The sequence below is a fragment of the Martes martes genome, assembly GCF_963455335.1.
Source record: "Martes martes genome assembly, chromosome: 3".
Classification (NCBI taxonomy): Eukaryota; Metazoa; Chordata; class Mammalia; order Carnivora; family Mustelidae; genus Martes; species Martes martes.
In genome coordinates this window covers 170185459-170210673 of record NC_137890.1, presented here as the reverse complement: position 1 = coordinate 170210673, position 25215 = coordinate 170185459, and the positions used below count along the sequence as shown (strand labels likewise).

The 25215-nt window shown below is 42.4% G+C and overlaps 1 protein-coding gene across 1 annotated transcript in view; it reads right to left on the bottom strand.

Moving 5' to 3' along the window:
- Positions 1 to 8307: 8307 nt before the first annotated feature.
- Positions 8308 to 25215, bottom strand: part of LOC308340498 (peroxisomal trans-2-enoyl-CoA reductase-like) — a 40420-nt gene continuing 23512 nt past the window's right edge. The window contains 3 exon segments of the mRNA XM_080799706.1: positions 8308 to 8489; positions 8492 to 8524; positions 15099 to 15210. Coding sequence (XP_080655832.1) covers positions 8443 to 8489; positions 8492 to 8524; positions 15099 to 15210 — 192 coding nt within the window. The 3' untranslated portion in view covers positions 8308 to 8442.

The window sequence follows — 25215 nt, the reverse complement described above, 5'->3', positions numbered from 1 at the left end:
TGCTTTGGAAGGAAATAAGCTACATTTGAAGTGTGTCCTGTTTGTAAAACAGAGATCTGTTTTAAATAAGTTGACTCCCCAAAAAAACCCTAGAAGACTGAAAATATATACTAATCAACAGAAGATTCTCCACTTGATCTTTCCAGGCAGTATCTAAATGGATAACATCTGGCATTCATTGTGTATTAATTTAACTCTATTTTATCTTGATACACTCTAGGTATTTTCTCAACTGTACCTGAATTTGGAAATTCAAATTTGTATAATGTCAATGTAATGCACATCTGAACTTATCCTCAATTATTTTGGAAACTGGCATTCTACCTTATGGTAGAATTAATTAACTAATTAAAGATCATAAATAAATGATATAAATAAATAAGCACCATACACCTTGAATAGTTACATCGGCAAACTTGATATGATGTATATTTTTGCCACAGAAAGAAAGAAGCTATAAGTAGGGATCGATCTATCTATCTATGAGAGGGAGAAAGAGACAAGGGTTTCTGAGTATTTTCCCCACAGAAATATAAAAATAAGTGTAGACCACTCAATATGTACAATACTGTGATCAGAGCATTTACAAATAGCAATTCCAATAAAAATACTAGCACAATCAAAGGGACACGTTATCTTCTTCATAAATCGTGTGTTAAAATAACAGGGGGGCACCTGGGTGGCTCAGTGGGTTAAACCTCTGCCTTCGGCTCAGGTCATGATCTCAGGGTCCCGGGATGGAGCCCTGCATTGGGCTCTTTGCTCAGCAGGGAGCCTGCTTTTCTCTCTCTCTCTCTCTCTCTGCCTGCCTCTCTCTGCCTACTGGTGATCTTTCAAATAAATAAATAAAATCTTTTAAAAAATAAAATAAAATAATGGGATGAAGGTAGCTTCATGGTGATTTAAGAAGGATTGGGCTGCTGAGTTAGGGCAACAAAGGCAAATGATTTAGAATAGGCTGAAAGTGTAATAAACACTTCCTACCTCCTGGAGGTTGGCATTTGGGCTTGCATGTCTAAAGACTCAAACTTGGGGCTCCTACATGGCTTAATCCATTAAGCTCTGTCTTCAGCTCAGGTCATGATCCCAGGGTCCTGGGATTGAGCCCTGGTCAGGCTCAGTGCCCAGTGGGCAGCCTGTTTCTTCCTCTCCCTCTGCCTGCCACTCCTGCTTGTGCTCTGTCAAATAAATAAATAAATAAGTAAAATCTTTTAAAATAATAATAAATAAATAAATAAACTCAATCTTATTATTTCTCTCTTCAGAGTTCTCAGAACTCAGGGATACTGGTTCACGCTCATAAACCCACCAGGAATTAAAGTGTGGTCTAGGCTTACACAAAACTCTCACAGTGGGTCGACATTCTGATGGGCCAGAGCAGCCCATTATAATATTATTATTAATTATTATTTTTTAAATAAACATATAATGTATTTTATTATTGTATTTATTTTTTTAATAAACGTATAATGTATTTTTATCCCCAGGGGTACAGGTCTGTGAATTGCCAGGTTTACACATTTCACAGCACTCACCGTAGCACATACCCTCCCCAATGTCCATTTCCCCACCACCCTCTCCCGTGCCCCCTCCCCTCAGCAACCCTCAGTCTGTTTCTTGAGATTGAGTCTTTTATGGTTTGTCTCCCTCCCGATCCCATCTTTTCATTTTTTCTTTTCATTTTTCTGTTTGGCAGTATCTGGCATGTCGTAATCACTCAAAAAATGATAGTTATCATTACCTACGACGTATTGGTTCTATAGCTCTGTGGGCAATATATTTCTGCTCTCCCATTTGAACTCCCAAGCCAAACACAAAGCCCATTTCTATACACACATGCTTTGCTTGCTCAACAAAATATTCTCTTCTGTATCTTACTGAAATCCTCTCCACTTTATTCCTCCAAGTAAGATAGTAAGAACTAATGAGAATCCAATGAAAGCATCCATCCTCCCCAATTCCCCAATCTCCATCCCAACAATACAGAAGAGAAGGGTTGCTCCTTCTCCCTCCCCACCACAGTCAATCCCACCAACCCCCAATCCAGACTCAATGCCTCACTTGGAAATCTTCCCATGGGGAAGAAATAGACTAGTCCTCTGTTTTCAGCTCATCTGAAAATAAGAAGCTAAAGAAATTTAACAAAATCAGCTTTGGTACATACAGCCTTTACTTCAGAAGGCTAAAATTAAAGGGTAAGAAATTCTGACAATTACTCTGAATCACCTAATCACCTAAGGAAATGACTTTTTTTTTATTTAAAGAAACCTTTACTACCTAAGTTTATGGTAATTATTAGTATCTGAAAAAAGGTAATTCTGTTGAGTTATACTTAAAACTACAAATTCTAACTAAATTTGTGACTCAGTCTATACAGATGAAAACAAGCTTAATGGTCCAAATAGTCAAGAAAACCAAGGAATATTGTTTTTGCTTTGGCTATCTGAGTTTTTCCAAATTTACCAATTGGATCTAATCTCCCCATTCAAGTGTATGAACTCAGGTATATCAATGTCACTGAAATAATTGGACCATTGTCCCTTTCCTGCAACTCTACATCTTTACCCAACTGGCTTGTGCTGGGCCTGACTAACTGGCAACGCTAACCAACCAGGATGGGAGGCTGGCCAGAATTTCGTGTTATGCCCAGGGCCTGCAGGACAGAATTCAGTTTAAGAGGCAATAATTTTGTACCACCAAATACATATTCTCCTTGGAACCTGGTCTTTTGCTCCCTCTGCCACACCCATGTACCCCCAAGAACCATTGGATGTAAGTGCAAACTCTCTCCTGTTTCTCCCCAGTAACTTTCTTTATAACCAACTAATTCTTCCTCATGCTACCCACTATCCAAGTAATGAATGACACCATTTTTATTTTGCAAATTTTTTTTATTTGAGGAATTTCCAAACTTACCCAAAGGTAGAGAAGAGAATAGAATTAACCAACATATAATGTATCTGTCACTGGCCTAAACAATTACTATCATGCTTCCAATCTCATTTCACTTCCTCCCATCCCCTACCCCACTTTTCTTTAAACTGGAGTATTTAAAACCAAATCCCAAATACCGTTTCTTTCCTAATAAGGAAGGACATTAAAAAAAAAAAATGTAACTGCCCTGCTGTTATCACATCGAATGACAAGTAACTCTTGGATAACATCTGCTAATATCCAGTTCATATTCAAACCTCGCAATTGTCTCAAAGAGTCAAGAGTCAGTGGTAGAAGCTGGGATTGGAAACCAGGCAGTTGGACTCCAGCAGAGTCTCAGAGCCCTAACTCATGGAAGGAGAGAGCCCACGGAGCGCTCTGCAGCAACGGGCAGGAAAGGGCAAAATAAACAGGGGGAGAGGATGTAACGGTGCCTGTGAGCAGACAGGTTGTTCTTCATTAAGGTCAGCAAAGTGGCGTCAATCAGGAGGGAACGGACAAGCTCCAGAAGACCAAGTTTGGAGGCTGCAGATGGAAACGCGGGATGGGGGTGGGGGGGCTCGCTCGATGAGAGGAGTAAGGACACCCCCCGGGATACAGCCCTGATGCGGACAGCGTGAGGACTTGCGGGTCCGCACGATCTGACTCCCACCGGGGCAGGGGGCAGACGTGCCTCAGGCTCCACGCCCGAGCTGAGAAAACTGGGCGGTGGCGCGGCTGGGGGCAGAGCAGACACTAACCGACAGGGGGCGCTGGTTACCAAACAAATCAGAGCATTGCCCGCAGGATTCCAAACGTCCCGTTGGATAAGCGGAGATTTAAATATTCCTTTAGATAACGGTCATAAAACAAGGGCTAGATGATCACCAGCTTTTACTCTAATACACCTTGTGGAATGTGGTTTCAAGTCTTCCTGCCACTTGATCAAATTTCAACACTTCAGGGAAGTGGATGTGATTTGAAGTTTGGTTCAATAGCAAATGGCCAAGGAAGAATTCTTGGAGGGTTTTGGTCCAAAAAAGGTGATTTTATTATAGCAGGGGGACAGGCCCCATAGGCAGATGAGCTGCACCTGAGTGTGGGTGTGACTGACTATATATTTTAAGTTTGTGGAGGGAGGGGAGGTAGAGATAACATAGATTTCTAAGGAATTTCTGTACGCGCAAAGCAGGGTCTTACAGGACCTTGAAGATCTAGCTATCGTCAAGATAACGTTGCTTCTAGTCTTTAACGAATATCCCTGGACTGCAAGCTGTAAGTTTCATTTAAACGACATCTTTCTTGCCTTTGTCCTCCTCATCAAAGTGAAACCCTTGTAAAGGAGGAGTGCAGAAGAAATACTAGGAGAAGACATTAGAGCTCAAGTGGAAACTTTGCAGCCAAGTCTTGGCTTCCCAAGAAGGCCCTGTCCGGAGAGGCTCGTGTTCCACAATTAACCACAAGGTGACGCTTTTTTGAGCCAAGCCTTGGGATAGTGTTGAAAATAAAAGGGACTGATGGTAACTGTTTAACAGTCATCACGGGATATAGGCATGTGGCAGCTGCGAAATGCACCCCTTAGGCCTTGGGGAACATAGTTAATTGCCATCTCGGCCCTAGTAGATTAGTAGCTGCTCTTTATATCTGCTTTTCCCATACTGGTTTGTTTAGTAAGCCCTCTGCCCAATATGGGACTCAAACCCACCACTCTGGGATCAACTGAGATCAACTGAACCAGCCAGGTGCCCCTATTCCATTATTCTTTACAGTTCTCCTTACTTCCTATTAGCCAGTCTCTCATCGCTCCCATCCCCTGTGGTAGCTCATAGTGCGAGATACTGAATCCAGGTAAGAGTTTACCGTTCCTGCTCGCAGGGACTCAGACACCAGTCTCCAGGGGCTTATACAAAGCCTGATCCACAGGCACGGAATCCCACGCAACAGCATCCAATCAGGTGACCCACTTCCCAGGAAAATGTGTGAGAGTGGGTCCCTGACCTTGAAACCATCAGTCGTTGTACACACGGTGCTTCTAGAAGGAGCCAGCTCCACAGAGGACTAGAAAAACCAATGCACAGCCTAAGTGCCAGCAACCTTCTGAAAGGTTGGAGTACCATCTGTCAGGACGTCTTTCCCCAAAGGCTTTGGGAACATTTCTGGGAACCACTGAGTGGAAGAGGGAGTGGTCCTACTTACCAACACTTCCAAAGCTCCACCGTGGGACCTGGTGCTTCCCATCGATTTCTGGATCTTGCAGCATTGGAAGTCCTGGTTCCCAAGGAAGCAATTCTTGCCAAGGGACCCCGGAGAGTCCCATTGAACTATGAACTATGGCCGAGTTCAGGGACCGTTGGCCTGCCTGTGTGCAGGCATGAGCTGATATTAAAAAGAGTGCCCCTGGCCAGCGGGAGGAGCAGAGCTACTCCTAAACAGTGAGGACAGGAGTGATCATGTGGAACCCAGGTCATCTACCAAGTGTCTCCCGGTACCCCCAGGCCCCACCGTGGTGTGAATGTGAACATGTAGCAAACCTTCCCTTTGCCTTCTGCTCACTCCTGTCTTTGTCCCTCTTTCACGGGTGTCACACTTGCTCCATGGTCTGAAGGTTGCTGCTGTCTTCCGGGGCTCCCCGCCTCTGCAGGCATATCCCCCATGTCTCATGCACATCTCATTCTGTCTCGGCACCGCTTCCCAGAGGACCTGAACTAACATAAGCCATGAACGAAAGGAGCAGCATGTGGGTGGGGGAGAATGTCCACTCTGTTAACGCAATTAAAAGAGTTGTTTTTTTCCTCTCAATGTCTTTTTCTTCCTGGTAGATGCCTTTAGCACCACGATCTTACCTTTTATGGCACTTAGAGCACTTAGGGAGGCTTAAATTTGTATGTGGCTTGATTAATGTTTCTCTCTCTCTCTCTTACTCTTGTAAGCTCTGTGGGGGGCAAGGTCAGTGTGGTTTTTTTGTTTGTTTTTGTTTTTCAGAATTGCACACCCAATTCTTTTTTTTTTTTTTTAAGATTTTATTTATTTATTTGACAGACAGAGATCACAAGTAGGCAGAGCGGCAGGCAGGGCGGAGGCGGGGGGACAGGCTCCCTGCTGAGAAGAGAGCTCGATGTGGGGCTCGATCCCAGGACCCTGAGATCATGACCAGAGCCAAAGGCAGAGGCTTTAACCCACTGAGCCACCCAGGTGCCCCTGCACACCCAATTCTTAACATGACGCTGAGCACACAGGGGCTCAAAATTATTGAATGATTAAACTTATTCAGGAATATTCAGTCTATAGCAAAATTTACTAAGTGTAGTAGCAAGAGAGAACATTATTGAGAGGACACTATCATGAAATGTACAGAAGTCCTGGGGAGTCGACTTATGATTCTAGAACATAGATAATGGTCAGCTGTCGAATCATTGGGCTAACAAGAAGATCTAATGAGGAGTGGTAGCTACGTCTCATGCTATGTGGGGTGGCCTCCATGTCTTAAGTAGAAATAAACACGCGACAACATCATGGAGATTTGTGGGGTGGGGTTGTTTTCGGTCATTGGCATGAGGGAATTTGAAAAGCAAGCCCTCCCTGCCTCTTTATCTTCCACACCAACCTGTGTTAGGGTTAACCTGTGGCTTGAATGCTTAGCAACTACGATATTATCGTGTCCAGAAGGCCATTTTCGAGTGTTTTCTAGAAGGAAAAGATTTCTTTCTTTTTTTTTTTTTTTAATTTGACAGAGAGAGATCACAAGTAGACAGAGAGGCAGGCAGAGAGAGAGAGGGAAGCAGGCTCCCTGCTGAGCAGAGAGCCCGATGTGGGACTCGATCCCAGGACCCTGAGATCATGACCTGAGCCGAAGGCAGAGGCTTAACCCACTGAGCCACCCAGGCGCCCCATAGAAAGAAAAGATTTCTGATCTTTCCCTGTGAATAGCACGGACACAAAATGTAGTTGTGTGTGTCCTCTCAGGGGTGACTCTGCACTTGGGCTCACCCAAGAGTGAACATCTCTTTCATGATGCCCCCCAGGCATCTAGTTAGCCTCACCCTGGTCCCGGCCCCATGTGGGAGCCTGATAAAATGGCAGATTTGTGGGTCCCTTCCCAGAGCATGGTAAACTATATACAGCTGTCGTCAACAATGGTTTCACGTGATTTTTCAACTTCACTGTGGTGTGAAAGCGAAAAGACTTTCAGCAGAAATTGCAGACCATTCTGCACCCATACAACCGTTCTGGTTTTCACTTTCAGCATAGTATTCAATAAATTACATGAGATATTCAACACTTTAGTGTAACATAGGCTTTGTGTGAGATGACCGTGACCAACTGTTGGCTAACGTAAGTGTTCTGGGCATATTTAAGGGAGATGAGGCTAAGTTACTGATTTTCAATAAGTTGGGTGTATTAAATGCATTTTTGGCTTAATGATATTATCAACTAGCAATGGGGTTATCAGGACATGACCCCCTTTTAAGCGAAGGAAGATCTGTACTTTGCACTGAGAATAAAGAAAAGAAAATATCTACTTGACTTCAAGAGGGAATACAATGAAAAGATGTTTAATTAAGACCAAAAAATGAATGTACATAATTTATAAAAGGCATTTCAGAAGTTGGGATCATTGCCCAAAAAACTCAACTGAAGGCAGAATACTGAACCCTAATTTGCATAACACTTAATTTAAAATTTTTGTTTTGCATACAAAAAGAGAAACATGAAGAAAAGGGAATCCTTTTTTTTTTTTTAAGATTTTATTTATTTATTTGACAGAGAGAGAGACAGATCACAAGTAGGCAGAGAGGCAGGCAGAGAGAGGGAGGGAAGCAGGCTCCCTGCCGAATAGAGAGCCTGATGCGGGGCTCGATCCCAGGACCCTGGGATCATGACCTGAGGCGAAGGCAGAGGCTTTAACCCACTGAGCCACCCAGGCGCTGCAAAAAAGGAATACTTTAGATTGGAAATCAAGACACAAATCAAATGCTTCCAAGAAATGCTGCACATGACTTTATTTTTCTTCTGACTCAAGAGGCTTTAAGCAAATCTAACTTCATGAACAAAACAAATCATGCATCGGTAATTATCATAAGGCTTTATGGCTCCAAAAGCATGATACCCACCATGAGATATGAATCACTGTATATCTCTAGTTTTAAGAATCATCCTGAGGCCAGAATTTGAGTTTACTGCCCACCTTTACAACCAAATATTAAAACCTTTTCGGGAAATCATGATACCTCTATTATTAATTTGAAATGATTTCATTTTTCAATTAGCTTGCTTAGAAATGAAAGGCATAATCATAAAGTATGTTAAGCCCCATTCCTAAAAAAGAAATCTTTAATCACAGGCTAAACAGTGTTGTTTGGGGCTTAAACATGCATTATTTCCAGAATAGTTTTTGCATAGGCATGATTGATAACATTAAAAGGCAGAAAGTGATTGTTTCCTTCATACTATCAGCTCCTGAAAGCACCAAAGTGTGTTCTTGAGATATTAAGGTATTTGGAGACAAAAGACACGTGTAGTTTCCTTAGCTTAGAGCTTGCTTTTAGTCTTGAAATCCTCCTTCATGTGTTTGACGACAGGTCCCCTCCTCCATCAGGCCAGTTGTCGTGATCTGGTGAGTAAGTGGAAAATCTCACATTAAATGCAAATCTATTAACCTCCTTCATCGTCTTAGTTTCCAACAGACTCTCTTCTTATTTTCCCTGGTTCACCCCTTTTCTTTTCTCGGCAAGAAAAAAGAAATCGTTAGGACAACTGGCAAAGGTCTTGAGAAAATCCTGGTTTTGAATCCCAGCTCTGCCAGGTACTAGCACTTCCAAATCTGGAGAGGTTCCTCCTCCTGAGCCTGTTTTCCTGGGGCGAGGCAGGGTGGGAGGGCGGGTGGTTGCTAACAACATCTGCTCTTCTGAAGTTGTGAAAATTAAATGTGATGGCCTATGCGGAGTGCTCGGCGTACCGCGGCCGTTCCACACGTACCATTTCCTTAGGAACCAGGATGACTTTAAAGCCGTGTACTTACTTTGTACTGGGCACACACAGCTGCCTGTCCAGCATCCAGTCCCTCATCCTCTCTTTCCAAGAGCCTCCACCTGCACTGGGGAAATCCATGAGTTTCTGGGGAAGTGGCCCCACTTTGATCTCTGACTGAGCTAAGTCACGCCTCTGGCTACTGGTTGGGGAGGGCTACACACATCAGCTGGTCCAAAACAGAGTAGGTCTCGGAATTCTGCTAGAAATGCTATAAAACGTCATTCCCCTCCCTTCTCTCTGTCCAGCAGGCTAGGGAAAAAGAAGCATGGGGCTTTTGGGGGACAGGCAGCCGTTCTGCAACCAGGAGAGTCCGTCTTAATAGAAAGCCAACACCACAGAAGCAAAAACAGAGGGAAAAGAAAAAAAAAAAAAACAAAAACATTGCCCCCGAAGAGCTCAATGAGCGGATAATTCAAGTTAGCAGACCGTTCAGTTACGGCCCAATAAATGCCTTTCCTGCTCAGGCCAGTATGAGCTGCAGCTAGAAACATCCTATCGGACACAAGGCTTTAAATGTGCATTATCTAATTTAATGCTTCTAAATGTTTACCCAATAAATGCTGTAAGTGACCCCGCTTTACAGAAAGGAAAATGGAAGCCTACTGCTACTGCCCCTCAGAACAATGTGTTACTTAAACTATAGCCCCTGGAGGATTGTACTAGTTACCAAGCACATTTGGATATGGCCTTAAGAAAAACATACACTGGCAACAGGTCTTCGGGGAGAAGGACGATACACGACCGTGAAGCTGGGCAGCTGGGGATGCCTGGCTCGCTCAGGGCAGAACGCCGCCCCTTCACCGAAGCCAGGCAGCCGGGAACGCCCGGCCCGCCCAGGGTGGAACGCGCCTGCTTCAGGGAAGCCGAGCAACCGGGAACGCCCGGTCAGCTCAGGGTGGAACGAAATACCGCCTGCTTCCCTTTTTCGATATCGCTCCTTTCTCTTCCCAGAAGCGCCCGTTGTTAGATGAGACCTTTGAATGTGCTTGATTAACTATAAACTTTATCCTCCTCCTTGCGTGTCCACGAGACACGTGACTAATGTTTGACCTTCATTGGTTCTTCTGTTGGCTATTGTTTCCATCTAATAAAAGTGGGACTCTGGAGTTGTTCGGGGCAGCAGTCTTTTCGACTGTTGTCCCCTGCTCCCAGTCTCTTGCAGCTGACTTGTTCGTGCCTAATTGTTCTCCTGTTCGCCGACCGGAAGCGGCAGCCTACAGAAATTAATTTTCCCAAGATCACACAGCTATTGTGTGATCTTCTACCCCAGGACTTGTCACTCCCGGACTGGCAATCTTCAAGAAAACACAGGACGGAAAGGCTCGGTATTCCCACTCATGGTGGGGTGGGGGCAGAAGTATATACATATATATTTTTTAAGATTTTGTTTATTTGTCAGAGAGAGAGGGAGCACAAGCAGGGGGAGCATCAAGCAGATCAGGCAGAGGGAGAAGCAGACTCCGTGCTGTGCAGGGAGCCCGATGTGAGACTCTATCCCAGGACCCTGGGATCATGACTTGAGCTGAAGGCAGCTGCTTAACCGACTGAGCCCCCCCGGCATCCCTGGGTGGTGGAGGGAGTATATTCTTGAAAAACTGCTGTAGCTGATTTCACCAAAACCTTAAAAAAAATCTCTACACTAATAAATACAGTGTTTGGGGCGCTTGGGTGGCTTAGTCGGGTGAGCGTCCGACTCTTGATTTTGGCTCAGGTCATGATCTCGGGCTCGTGAGATGGAGCCCAGCGTTGGGCTCAGCAGGGAGTCTGCTTGGAGATTCTCCCTCTCCCTCCCCTCTGCTCGCTCGCTCTAGTATAAATAAATAAAATCTTAAAAAACAAAACAAAACAGTGTTGGAATTACATAAGGAACATCTTTCACTGGTGGCCTGGAGAAGCCACTATCTGGAGTTCCTTTCCCTTTCTAAATGAGAATCGACAAATACCCTCAGCGCCACCGGAGAGGGCAGTGGCCACTTTAACTACTATCTGAAAACGGTATTGTACAACACGGAGACATTTCTGTCTTTCTAACCAGGAGTCTTAAAACCATGATATCTGGGGCACCTGGGTGGCTCAGTGGGTTAAAGCCTCTGCTTTCGACTCGGGTCATGATCCCAGGGGCCTGGGATCAAGCCCCCCATTGGGCTCTCTGCTCAGTGGGGAGCCTGCTTCCCTCTCTCTCTCTCTCTGCCTGCCTCTCTGCCTACTTGTGATCTCTGTCAAATAAATAAATAAAATTAAAAACAAAACAAAACATTTTTTTCAAAGAAATAGAACAAATAATCCTAAAATTTATATGGAACCAGAAAAGACCTCGAATAGCCAAAGGAATATTGAAAAAGAAAGCCAAAGTCGGTGGCATCACAATTCCAGACTTCAAGCTCTATTACAAAGCTGTCATCATCAAGACAGTATGGTACTGGCATAAAAACAGACATATAGATCAATGGAACAGAATAGAGAGCCCAGAAATAGACCCTCAACTCTATGGTCAACTAATTTTCGACAAAGGAGGAAGGAATGTCCAATGGAAAAAAGACAGCCTCTTCAACAAATGGTGCTGGGAAAATTGGACGGCCACATGCAGAAAAATGAAATTGGACTATTTTCTTACACCACACATGAAAATAGACTCAAAATGGATGAAGGACCTCAATGTGAGACAGGAATCCATCAAAATCCTTGAGGAGAACGCAGGCAGCAACCTCTTTGACCTCAACCACAGCAACTTCTTCCTAGGAACATCGCCAAAGGCAACAGAAGCAAGGGCAAAAATGAACTATTGGGATTTCATCAAGATCAAAAGCTTTTGCACAGCAAAGGAAACAGTGAACAAAAGCAAAAGACACTGACAGAATGGGAGAAGATATCTGCAAACGACATATCAGATAAAGGGCTAGTATCCAAAATCTATAAAGAGCTTAGCAAACTCAACACCCAGAGAACAAATAATCCAATCAAGAAATGGGCAGAGGACATGAACAGACATTTCTGCAAAGAAGACATCCAGATGGCCAGCAGACACATGAAAAAAATGCTCCACATCACTCGGCATCAGGGAAATACAAATCAAAACCACAATGAGATACCACCTCACACCAGTCAGAATGGCTAAAATTAACAAGTCAAGAAATGACAGAAGCGGTGAGGATGCGGAGAGAGGGGAACCCTCCTACACTGTTGGTGGGAATGCAAGCTGGTGCAACCACTCTGGAAAACAGTGTGGAGGTTCCTCAAAAAACTGAAAATAGAGCTACCCTATGACCCAGCGATTGCACTACTGGGTATATATCCTAAAGTTACGAACGTGGTGCTCCGAAGGGGCACGTGCACCCGAATGTTTATAGCAGCAATGTCCACAATAGCCAAACTGTGGAAAGAGCCTAGATGTCCATCAACAGATGAACGGATAAAGAAGATGTGGTATATATACACAATGGAATACTCTGTAGCCATCAAAAGAAATGAAATCTTGCCATTTGCGACGACGTGGATGGAACTAGAGGGTATTATGCTTAGCGAAATAAGTCAATCAGAGAAAGACAACTATCATATGATCTCTTTGATATGAGGAAGTGGAGATGCAATGTGGGGGGGTTGGGGGGAGGTAGGAAAAGAAAAAATGAAAGAAGATGGGATCGGGAGGGAGACAAACCATAAAAGACTCAATCTCAAAAAACAGACTGAGGGTTGCTGGGGGGAGGGGGGACGGGAGAGGGTGGAGGGGATATGGACATTGGGGAGGGTATGGGCTATGATGAGTGCTGTGAAAGGTGTAAACCTGGCGATTCACAGACCTGTACCCCTGGGGATAAAAATACATTATATGTTTATTAAAATAAATACATAAATTAAAAACAAAAACAAAAACAAAAAAACCATGATATCTTCTCCACATCACCACATTGATGTTACTAGTAAATACTAGTAAAGAAATCTAGATAGGAGGGGGAAATAATAATACTGAAGTCCCATACTTATCATTTATTAATGCAAAGAAGGTCTGAAGCCTGGAGTAGACTGTTAGTACACAAAAGAGTAGGGTGAACCTCGGTCCCTGATACAAAACTGAAATACACATGCAGGGTTCTGGAGCAGCCCAGTCCGTTAAGTGTCCAACCCTTGGTTCCAGCTCGGGTCTGATCTCAGGGTCGTGAGATTGAGCCCTGCTTTGGACTCCATGCTCAGCAAAGAGTCTTCTTGAGATTCTCTCTCCCTGTCCTTCTGCCTGCCCCTTCTCCCGTGTTCTCTCTCTCTCACTGAAATAAATAAATAAATAAACAAACAAATAAATAAATAAATCTTTAAAAAAGAAAAAAGAAATACACATGCATTACATCAACCACATTTTGATTTGCTAGCCACTTAACACTCTTCAGCAACAGTGTAAATACCTTTGAATTTTATATTTGTGTTCAATGTCTATCTTTGGCTGAGACTCATGAAATTATTGGTTTTGTATATTAAAAATAGTTGAAGAAGGTATTCGCAAATGACACTACAGACAAAGGGCTGATATCCAAGATCTATAAAGAACTCCTCAAACTCAACACACACGAAACAGATAATCATGTCAAAAAATGGGCAGAAGACATGAACAGACACTTCTCCAAAGAAGACCTACAAATGGCTAACAGACGCGTGAAAAAATGTTCATCGTCATTAGCCATCAGGGAGATTCAAATCAAAACCACATGGAGATGCCACCTTACACCAGTTAGAATGACAAAACTTAATAAGACAGTAAACAAAAAGTGTTGGAGAGGATGTGCAGAAAGGGGAACCCTCTTATACTGTTGGTGGGAACGCAAGTTGGTGTAGTCACTTCGGAAAACAGTGTGGAGATTCCTTAAGAAATTAAAAATCGAGCTTCCCTATGACCCTGCAAATGCACTACTGGGCATTTACCCCAAAGATACAGATGTAGTGAGAAGAAGGGCCGTCTGTACCCCAATGTTCATAGCAGCAACGGCTATAGTCGCCAAACTGTGGGAAGAGCCAAGATGCCCTTCAACAGACGAATAGATAAAGAAGATATGGTCCATATATACAATGGAATATTATGCCTCCATCAGAAAGGATGAATACCCAACTTTTGTATCAACATGGACAGGACTGGAAGAGATTATGCTGAGTGAAATAAGTCAAGCAGAGAGAGTCAATTATCATATGGTTTCACTTACTTGTGGAGCATAAGGAATAACATGGAGGACACTGGGAGATGGAGAGGAAAAGTGAGTTGGGGGAAATTGGAAGGGGAGACGAACTATGAGAGACTGTGGACTCTGAGAAACAAACTGAGGGTTTGGGAGGGGAGTGGGGTGGGGGGTTGGGTGAGCCTGGTGGTGGGTATTAAGGAGGGCACGTATTGCATGGAGTACTGGGTGTGGTGCATAAACAATGAATTATGGATCACTGAAAAGAAATTAAGTTAAATTTAAAAAAAAAGGAAAAAATGGTTGAATATAGCAAATTCCTATGGTTTCACTCAATATATATCCCAAAGATATATAAATGGTACCGAAGCACCCTTCCCCACCTAATAGGTCTGAGTCTTCTGCTCAGATATACAAGTCACTTATTAGAGGAAAAAAGAGGAATTAAATCTTAAAAATACGGCAACCTCTTGCCTCTTTTCTATCTCCTCCTTATACATATATATTTATATCAAGAATATTTTTCAAGGTTAAAAATCCACCAACCTATATACACAAGGCAATTTCTTAAAATATATAAATATGTGCTATGACAAAAAGTATTTAGGTATTTTCTTTGACTGGGAACATTTCCTTTAAAGATGATTTCAGGAATATAAACATTTTGTACATTTTTTATGTTCCATGAGAGAAAACCCTAATCCTTTCTGTAACTGCTTAAAAATTTTTTGAAAACTTGGGCACCTGCATGGCTCAGTCAGTTAAGTGTATGCCTCGGCTCAGGTCATGATCCCAGGGTCCTGGGATCAAGCCCCGCATTAAGCTCCCTGCTCAGTGGGGAGCCTGCTTCTCCCTCTTCCTCTGCCTGCAGCTCTCCCTGCTTGTGCTCTTTCTCTCTCTCTCTCAAATAAATAAATAAAATCTTGAAAAAAGAAAGATTTTGAGAACTTGAACCTGAAAAGGCATAAAGTTAGTGATAGTCATTTCTTGTGGGCCCACCTGGTACGTCGAAGATGTGCGTATACAAGGACTGGCCCCCGTCCACATACACCAACTGTCCGCTGATGAAGGAAGCTGCAGGGGACAGCAGGAAGCAGACCAGCGAGGAGATCTGGAAACAGAAGCACACATATGCACGCAGAAAAGCAGACGCTCCCCACCTGGGGCTGCTTCCCTGCCCAAGGAAAAGCATCCCAAAACACAGCTGTAACACACAATCTATAGTCCGTGTGCTACCTGACAGATCACAGAAGACTAACTGCCATTTTCTATTTGAGGCCCGTTAAAACAACGTGCCTGGCGTGGTGAGGTATGAAGGCGCCCACACAGTGTCAAATAAGCTAGACCCGGCGAAAAAGCTGAAAGAGAACACAGTGCTTGATTTTTCCCAGGCCACCCAGTTCCTGGCACACCTCTCAGCACCTACCATAACTCACTCTCCACACCACCAGGTGCCTTTTATGGTTTTGCCCCTGATGTAGTCAATGTGTCTGTGGAACACAAAGCTGGCATCTAGCCAAGGGTCCTGCAGGCTGCAAGGCCAGGAATGGAGACTACAGGAGCCTTCTGCGAGAGGAACTGCAGAATCCCCGCACACCCCCTAAAAATTCAGAGGTGACTGATAACCGCAGCAATGCCTACTCCCAAAACCAAAAAAAAAAAAAAAAAAGAAAGAAAGAAAGAAAGAAAAAAAAAAAAAAAAGAAATGATTTCCCTGGATATCAAGGAAGTCTCTGGGAGGCTCTTTGCACAGCCAGAGTTTCTCGAAGGGAGATCCCAAATACGGGCATTAGACTCCTTGGGGATGTTTATGGAAACTCCAAATTCCTAGGTCCTACTTGAGACCTTCTGAATTGTAAGCTCCGGGGTTGGGTACCCAGAATCTCCTACTTGATGAGGCTCCCCAGCGGGAATGAGACTGGGGGGAGGCTAATGGGGTGCTTAGGGTGCAGTATTTAAGGAGGCGATCACTCTCGGGGCAGACCCCGCACTCGGACGACCCTGAGAGTGAGCACATCCTTAAGTTTTATGTCCACGCCTAGCTTGCCTCACCCTAGTCTGGGTCCTGCATCTAGAGTGTTCGTTTACCTCGCTATGCCTCTGTGAGACCGTGAGAGCCTGGAGGCTAGGCATAGCCTTCTGTCTGTCCTTGCGCCCCCAGAAGCTAGTGTAGACCTGCACTCAAACAGGCACTAGCCATACGACATAAACCACTTTCCGCACAGCTAGTTGGAAGGGAGATGTGCTTTAAGTATAAAACACACACTCGATGCTGAAGACTTGGTATGGAGAGAAGAAGGCAAAATCTATAGAAGAACCAAAGATGAAACTGTAGATATATACTGGACTGAATAAAATCTTATTAACAATAATATATATAATTATTTCTATTATTATCAATTGTCTACTGAATTGCTGCAACGATATTAATTTCACCTTTTATATTTCTTAATGTGGTTACTGGTTAGCTCACAGTTACTTACGTAATGATTACGATATGTCTACTGGACAGCACTAGCACAGAAAATTAATCCTGGAAAAGGTCCCCCATCCCTGAAGAAGGGCATATATTTCTGAGCGATGGTGGAAGGTAACCACCAGAACTGGTATTAGCCTGTGTACTCAGTCAACAACGACTTGCCTGGTACATCAGGAAGACTCACCCCATAAGCACCTTCCTGAATACCAGCCAGACAAGAACCCTCTCATCCCAGTAACCATGACCTCCAAGTCTGCAAATCCCTGAAACCACACCGGCTCCAGAAAATGAGAAAGAGCCATACTCTGTTCAGAGAGACTGTGCCGGACTAGTGTGAACGTGGTTTTGTGCTGAATTTTGTTTGAAATATTGACTGATGGCTTCCTGTGTTGAGCGTAAAATAAGCGCTTCATTAATGTCTACAGAATGAAGGTTCTTCACGCATCTCTTCCCCTAAAATGAGCGGATGTTGCATCGCCCAGCTCCCGCTACAGCGTTTTGCCCACAGACTAGGCACCACTGAATTGAAACGATCTGCTAGGTAAAAGATAGCTAAATATTCACGATGCCTGGTTTACTTTGGGAGCTCAACACAGCGCTAAGCTGAACCAATACAATTTTTATAATTACCAAATTAATGAGGCACTATTGTACTATCTTCACACAGATTCTTCCTAACTTTCATTTTAACGAAATCTGTTTGATGGATGGACTTGAGGAACCAAGCCATTCACAAGTTTTATCCATCGGTAAACACGATTAAAGACTAGCAACTTGTAGCCACTTCCTATGTGGGTAACACCTCTTTTATCTGTGGACTTTCAGCTCTGTTTATTAAAGAGCAGAGGGATTTTAAATAAGCAAGCTGGGGTTTGAATCTCAGTACCATGAGCCATGTATGGCTTTAGGCAGATTACTGCGCCTCCTTGGCCCTTAGTTTCTTAATTTTGTAGTTTCTTTTTTTTTTTTTTTTAAGATTTTATCTATTTATTTGAGAGAGAGAATGAGAGGAGAGAGCACGAGAGGGGAGAGGTCAGAGGGAGAATCAGACCCCCCGCCGAGCAGGGAGGCCCATGTGGGACTAGATCCTGGGACTCTAGGATCATGACCCGAGCCGAAGGCAGCTGCTTAACCAACTGAGCCACCCAGGTGCCCCCAATTTTGTAGTTTCTTAATTCTGTAAAGTGAGTCGGGTCAGCCAAGTGCTGTGCTCCTTTCCAAGAGATGTGGAGGGACATCAAGCGAGCTGTGGCTATTCCTTTGAGAACTATAGCTACAGGGGTGCTTGGGTGGCTCATTTGGTTAAGCATCTGCCTTCAGCTCAGATTATGACCCTGGGGTTCTGGGATCGAGTCCCCATATCGGGCTCCAGGCAGTGGGGTGTGTTTCCCCCTTCTGTCTGCCACTCCCCCTGCTCATATGCCCCCCCCCATAAATAAAAAAAAATCTTAACAACAACAAAAACTACACCTACGTTCTGACCCTCCTGTCTCTACCCCAGGGGCTGTCACTTATTGTCACTTACTGTCAGCTCACTGATAAGCAGTTCAGCCAAAGGCCTGGTATGAGTGTGCTCCCCCCAATGATGATTAGCCGGGGTAATCAGAATATTTTAGAAACAGGACTTAGGGATGCTAGGACAGTCAAACAGAGGCATCCTCTGTTCTGCATCTCATAGAAGCTCCCAGTCTCTCCCCTTCCCTTCCCAAGTGAGATATTTGAGGGTTTTACCTCCATCAGTCAAAGCATGGTCAGCAAAACCCCGAGTCTTTCCAGGTGATTTGCAAAGATAAGACTATTTTCATTATGATACTAGATCTTTGTCTGTCCTCCCTGTGTTGACATTTGCAGTAATGGTGCCAGAGCAATGGTGGGAAAAACTGCTGGAGCCTCAGTGCAAATCGCAGCAGGAACATGAAACGGAAACTAGAGGTCCTTACACTAGTGGTCACTGTCTTCTTCACCAGCAAGTACACATGGGGGGAAAGACTGTTTCACTTTAGAATGTCCTCGATGAAGCAGCAAAAATTACTTGTCATATTGCTCTTGACCACTGGGTACAATATCCTTTTTAATATCTAGTGTCATGAACTAGGAACTGCACATCAAGCTTTTCTACTTCATAGGGAAGTCTGACAGCTGTGAACTTAACTAGTCACTCTCTTCGTGAAATCCATCTGTTACCTGAAAGAACCGAAGTATGGTTATTCACACTGGGGTTGTTGGCAGACTTTTTTTTTTCCCCCAGAAATGAATGAAGTGAGCATGTCACTTCAAAGGAAAATAACTTTGGTTTTTGTATTTGTTGTCAATGACAAGATCTGAGTACGCAAGTGAAAAGCAGAATTTTGGAAAACATGAGCTTGACAGTTTCTTAATGTTTCAAGAATTTTCTGAAGAGATCAGTGGTGATATTAACATCAGTCTCATATAACACCTACTACTCATCACATCACATGCTTTCCTTAATGCCCATCACCAGTGACCCCATCCACCTCCCCTTTAGCAACCCTCAGTTTGTTTCAAATGGCTAAGAGTTTCTTATGGTTTGTCTCCCTCTGATTTCGTCCTGTTTTATATTTCCCTCCATTCCGCTATGATCCAATGTTTTGTTTCTTAAGTTCTACATATGAGTGAGATCATGTATTTATTTTTCTCTGATTGACTTATTTTGCTTATTAGCATAATACCCTCTAGTTCCATCCACATCATTGCAAATGGCAAGACTTCATTCTTTTTGATGGCTGAGTAATATTCCATCGTGTGTGCGTGTGTGCGTGCGCGCGCACGCACACACACACACACAATTTCTTTATCCATTCATCTGTTGATGGACATCTGGGTTCTCTCCATATTATGGCTACTGTGGACATTGCTGCTACAAACATTGGGATGCATGTGCCCATTTGGATCACTATGTTTGCATCCTTTGGATAAATACATACTAGTGTGATTGCTGGGTCGTAGGGTAGTGCTGTTTCTAACTTTCTGAGGAACCTCCCTACTGTTTCCAGAGTCACTGCACCAGCTTGCACTCCCACCAACAGTGTAAGAGGGTTCCCCTTTCTCCACATACTCGCCAACATCTGTTGTTTCCTGAGTTGTTAATTTTAGCCATTTCGACTAGTGAGAGTTGGTATCTCATTGTGGTTTTGATTTGTACTTCCCTGATGGCTAACAACGTTGAACATTTTTTCATATGTCTGTTAGCCATTTGTATGTCTTCTTTGGAGAAGTGTCTGTTCATGTCTTCTGCCCATTTTTTGACATGATTGTCTGTTTTGTGTGTGCTGAGTTTGATAAGTTCTTCATAGACTTTGGATACTAGCCCTTTACATGATTGTCTGTTTTGTGTGTGCTGAGTTTGATAAGTTCTTCATAGACTTTGGATACTAGCCCTTTACCTGATATATCATTTGCAAATATCTTCCTCAAATCTGTTGTTTGTCTTTTAGTTTTGTCAGTTGTTTTCTTCGCTGTGCTAAAGCTTTTTATCTTAATGTAGTCCCAGTAGTTCATTTTTCAGTGAACTTTTTTATTCTCTTGCCTTTGAAGACGTGTCTAGCAAGATGTTGCTGCAGCTGAGGTTGAAGAGGTTGCTGCCTGTGTTCTCCTCTAGGATTTTGGTGGATTCCTGTCTCACTTTGAGGTCTTTGATCCATTTGGAGTTTATCTTTGTGTATGTATAAGGAAATGGTCTGGTTTCATTCTTCTGCATGTAGCTGCTCAATTTTCCTAGCACCATTTGTTGAAGAGACTGTCTTTTTTTCCTGCTTTGTCAAAGATCAGTTGGCCATAGAGTTGAGGTCCATTTCCGGGTTCTCTATTCTGTTCCACTGATCTATGTGTCTGTTTTTGTGCCAGTACCATACTGTCTTGATGATTACAGCTTTGTAATACAGCTTGAAGTCCAGAATTGTGATGCCATCTGCTTTGGTTTTCTTTTTCAACATTCCTTTGGCAATTTGGGGTCTTTTTTTATTCCATACAAATTTTAGGATTATTTGTGGCAGTTCTGTGAAAAAAAGTTGATGATATTTTGATAGCAATTGCACTGATTACATAGCTTGCTCTAGGCAGCATGGACATTTTAACAATATTTGTTCTTCTAATCCGTGAGCATGGAACGTTTTTCCATTTCTTTGTGTCTTCCTCAATTTTTTTCACGAGTATTCTATAGTTTTCTGAATACAGATCCTTTGCCTCTTTACTTAGGTTTATTCTTAGGTATCTTACAGTTTGGGGTGCAATTGGAAATGGGCTCAACTCCTTAACTTCTCTTTCTTCTGCCTCATTGCTGCTGTACAGAAATGCAACTGATTCCTGTGCTTTGCTTTTATATCCTACCACTTTACTGAATTCCTGTATGAGTTCTAGCAGTTTTGGAGTGGAGTCTTTTGGGTTTTCCACATAGAATATCATGTCATCTGCAAAGAGTGAGAGTTTGTCTTCTTCTTTGCCAATTCTCATGCCTTTTATTTTTTGTTGTCTGATTGCTGAGGCTAGGACTTTTAGTACCATATGGAACAGCAGTGGTGAGCGCGGACATCCATGTCCTGTTCCTGACCTTAGGGGGAAAGCTCTCAGTTTTTCCCCACCGAGAATGATATTTGCTGTGGGCTTTTCATTTATGGCTTTTATGATATTGAGGTATGTACCCTCTATCCCTACACTGTAAAGAGTTTTGATCAAGAAAGGATGATGTACTTCGTCAAATGCCTTTTCTGCAACTATTGACAGGCTCATATGGTTCTAGTCCTTTCTTTTATTTATGAAGTGTATCACATTGATTTGCGGGTGTTGAACCAACCTTGTAGCCCAGGAATAAATCCCACTTGGTCATGGTGACCAATCCTTTTAATGTACTGTTGGATCCTATTGGCTAGTCTTCTGGTGAGAATTTTTGCATCCATGTTCATCAGGGATATTGGTCAGTAGGTCTCCTTTTTGGTAGGGCTTTGTCTGGCTTTGGGATCAAGGTAATGCTGGCCTCAAAGAAAGAGTTTGGAAGTGTTCCTTCCACCTCAAGTTTTTGAAACAGCTTCAAAAGAATATGCATTAATTCTTTTTAAATATTTGGTAGAATTTCGCTGAGAAGCCATCTGGCCCTGGCTCTTGTTTGTTGAGATTTTTTTTTTTAAAGATTTTATTTATTTATTTGACAGATAGTGATCGCAAATAGGCAGAGAGGCAGGCAGAGAGAGCGGAGGAAGCAGGCTCCCTGCTAAGCAGAGAGCCCGATGTGGGGCTCGATCCCAGAACTCTGGGATCATGACCTGAGCCGAAGGCAGAGGCTTTAACCCACTGAGCCACCCAGGCGCCCCTGTTGAGAGATTTTTGATTACTGCTTCAATTTCCTTGCTGGTTATGGGTCTGTTCAGGTTTTTTATTTCTTCCTGGTTCAGTTTTGGTAGTTTATATTGTCTCTAGGAATGCATCCATTTCTCCCAGATTGTTTAATTTGTTGGCATATAGTTGCTCATAATATATTCTTATAATTGTTTGTGTTTCCTTGGTATTGGTTGAGATCTCTCCTCTTTCATTCATCATTTTATTTATTTGGGTCATTTCTCTTTTCTTTTTGATAAGTCTGGCCAGGGTTTTATCAATCTTATTAATTCTTTCAAAGAACAAATCCTAGTTTCATTGATCTGTTCTACTGTTCCTTTGAATTTTATTTCATTGATTTCTGTTATAATCTGTATTACTTCTCTTCTGCTGGGCTTAGGCTTTATTTTTTTGGTCTTTCTCCAGGTAATTTAGGTGTAAGGTTAGGTTGTATACTTGAGACCTTTCTTGTTTCTTGAGAAAGGTCTGTAGTGCTATATACTTCCCTCTTAAAACTACCTTTGCTGCATCCCAAAGATTTTGAACACTTGTGTTTTCATTTTCATTTGTTTCCATGATTTTTTAAAGTCTTCTTCAATTTCCTGGTTGACCCATTCATTCTTTGGTAGGATGCTCGTTAGCCTCCATGTATTTGAGTTCTTTTCAAATTTCCACTTGTGATTAAGTTCCAGTTTCAAAGCATTGGGTCTGAAAATATGCATGGAATGACCCCTATCTTTTGGTACTGGTTGAATCCTGATTTGTGATCCAATATGTGATCTATTCTGGGGAATGTTCCATGAGCACTTGGGAAGAATGTATATTCTGTTGCTTTAAGATGGAATGTTTTGAATAGATCTGTGAGGTCCATCTGGTTTAGTGTGTCTTTCATAGCCTTGTTTCCTTGTTTATCTTCTGCCTGGATCATCCATCCGTTACAGTGAGGGGGGCATTAATATCCCCTACTATTACTATTGATTTTTTTTATTTTGTTATTAATTGGCTTATATAATTGGCTCCTCCCATGTAGGGGCATAAATGTTTACAATTGTTAGATCTTCTTGTTGGATAGACCCTTTAATTATAATATAGCATCCTTCCTCATCTTTTATTACATTCTTCAGTTTAAAATCTACTTTGTCTGATATAAGGATTGCCACCCCAGCTTTCCTTTGATGTCCATTGGTATAATGAATGACTTTCCACCCCTCACTCTAAATCTGGAGATGTCTTTGGGTCTATAATGACTCTCTTGCTGGTAACATATCGACAGGTCTCGATTTTTATCCAAACTGATACCCTGTGTCTTTTGATTGGGGCATTTAGCTCATTTACATTCAGAGTAACCATGGAAAGATATCAATTTAGTGCCATTGTATTACCTATAAAGTCACTGTTTCTGTATATTGACTCTGTTCCTTTCTGGTCCATGTCACCTTTAAGCTCTCTTGATGTTTAAAGGATTGCCTTTAATATTTCTTGCAGGGCTGGTTTGGTGATCACAAATTCTTTTAGTTTCTGTTTGTCCTGGAAGCTCTTTATCTTTCCTTCTATTTTGAATGACATCCTTGTTGGATAAAATATTCTTGACTGCATATTCTTCCCATTTAGCACCCTCAATGTATCATTCCAATCCTTTCTGGCCTGCCAGGTCTCTGTGGATAGTTCTGCTGCTCATCTAATGTTTCTACCCTTATAGGTTATGGACCTCTTGTCCAGGGCTGCTTCAGGACATTTTCTGTCTCTGAGATGTGCAAGATTCACTGTTATATACTGAGGTATTGATCTATTTCTATTGATTTTGAGGGGGCTTCCCTGTGTCTACTAGACTGGAATGTGTGTATCCTTCCCAGGATTAGGGAAGTTCTCAGCTATAATTTGCTCCAATATACCTTCTGCACCCTCCTCTCTTTCCTCTTCTGAGATCCCAACTATTCTAATATTGTTTTTTGTTTTTTTTTTAAAGATTTTATTTATTTATTTGACAGAGAGAAATCACAAGTAGGCAGAGAGGCAGGCAAAGAGGGAGAAGCAGGCTGCCCGCCGAACAGAGAGCCCGATGCGGGGCTCGATTCCAGGACCCTGAGATCATGACCCGAGCTGAAGGGAGAGGCTTAACCCACTGAGCCACCCAGGCGCCCCTCTAATATTGTTTTGCTTTATGGTATCACTTATCTCTCAAATTCTCCCCCACGTGATCCAGTAGTTGTTTATCCCTCTTTTTCGCAGCTTGTTTATTCCCTATCATTTTGTCTTCTGTATCACTAATTCTCTCTTCTGCCTCATTTATCCTACCTAAAAAATTTAGCCTCCATTTTTTATTGCATCTCATTAAAATAGCCTTTTTTATTTTTGACTTATTAGATTTCAGTCCCCTTTTTTCTCCAGAAAAGGATTCTCTAGTGTCTTCTATGCTTTTTTCAAGCCCAATTAGTATAATCATTATTTTGAACTCTAGCTCTGACATCTTACTTATTATATCCATACTGATTAGGTTCCTGGTGGTCAGTACTGCCTCTTATTCTCTTTTTTGAGGTGAGTTTTTCTGTCTTGTCATTCCTGCAGAAAGTGTTCACTGTTCTATTTGTAGAATCTAGCAAGTCTTTTCTTAGATCTCTACTTGAGTTTGCAGGTGTTCAGAATGAGAAGGGCTCCTACTTCTCACCATCTTGGACTCCTCACAAATGTGGCTTTTGATATTATATAATGGATTATGTGTCAACATCTAGAAGATCTCCATAACTCAGTGGACCAGTTTTTCCCAAAAGAACAATAACTTATGTCACAAAATCATGTTTGGGTGAAAGATCTAATCAAAGTGCAAGAAACACTAGTGGGTTTTCATGTAACAGAGTACAAAAGATTCACTGACATGGTTTGAGGTCAATACACATTGCAACCCATCCTTAAGAAACAGCCACTTGTCAAATATCAAAGAAGGATATCCACAATTATCTAAAAAGATCATTAAAATGCTCCTCCCTTTTCCAACTGTACATGTACATGAAACTGGATTTCTTCATATGCTTTAAACAAAACAATATATAGCAACATATGGAATGCAGACACAGATGTGAGCATTCAGCTGTATTTTGTTAATCCATACATGAATGAGAGTTAGAAAAGTGTAAAGCAAATGCAAAAAATGGTTTTCTTCTGCTTTTTAAAGTATAGCAACTTTTCACTAAAAATATTATGTTGACATGTAATGTCTTTATTACTATTATTTTAACTGAACTGATAAATATTCCTTAAACTTCTCAATTTTGATTTCTATACAGTAAATAGAGGTAATAAGGCTCACATAAA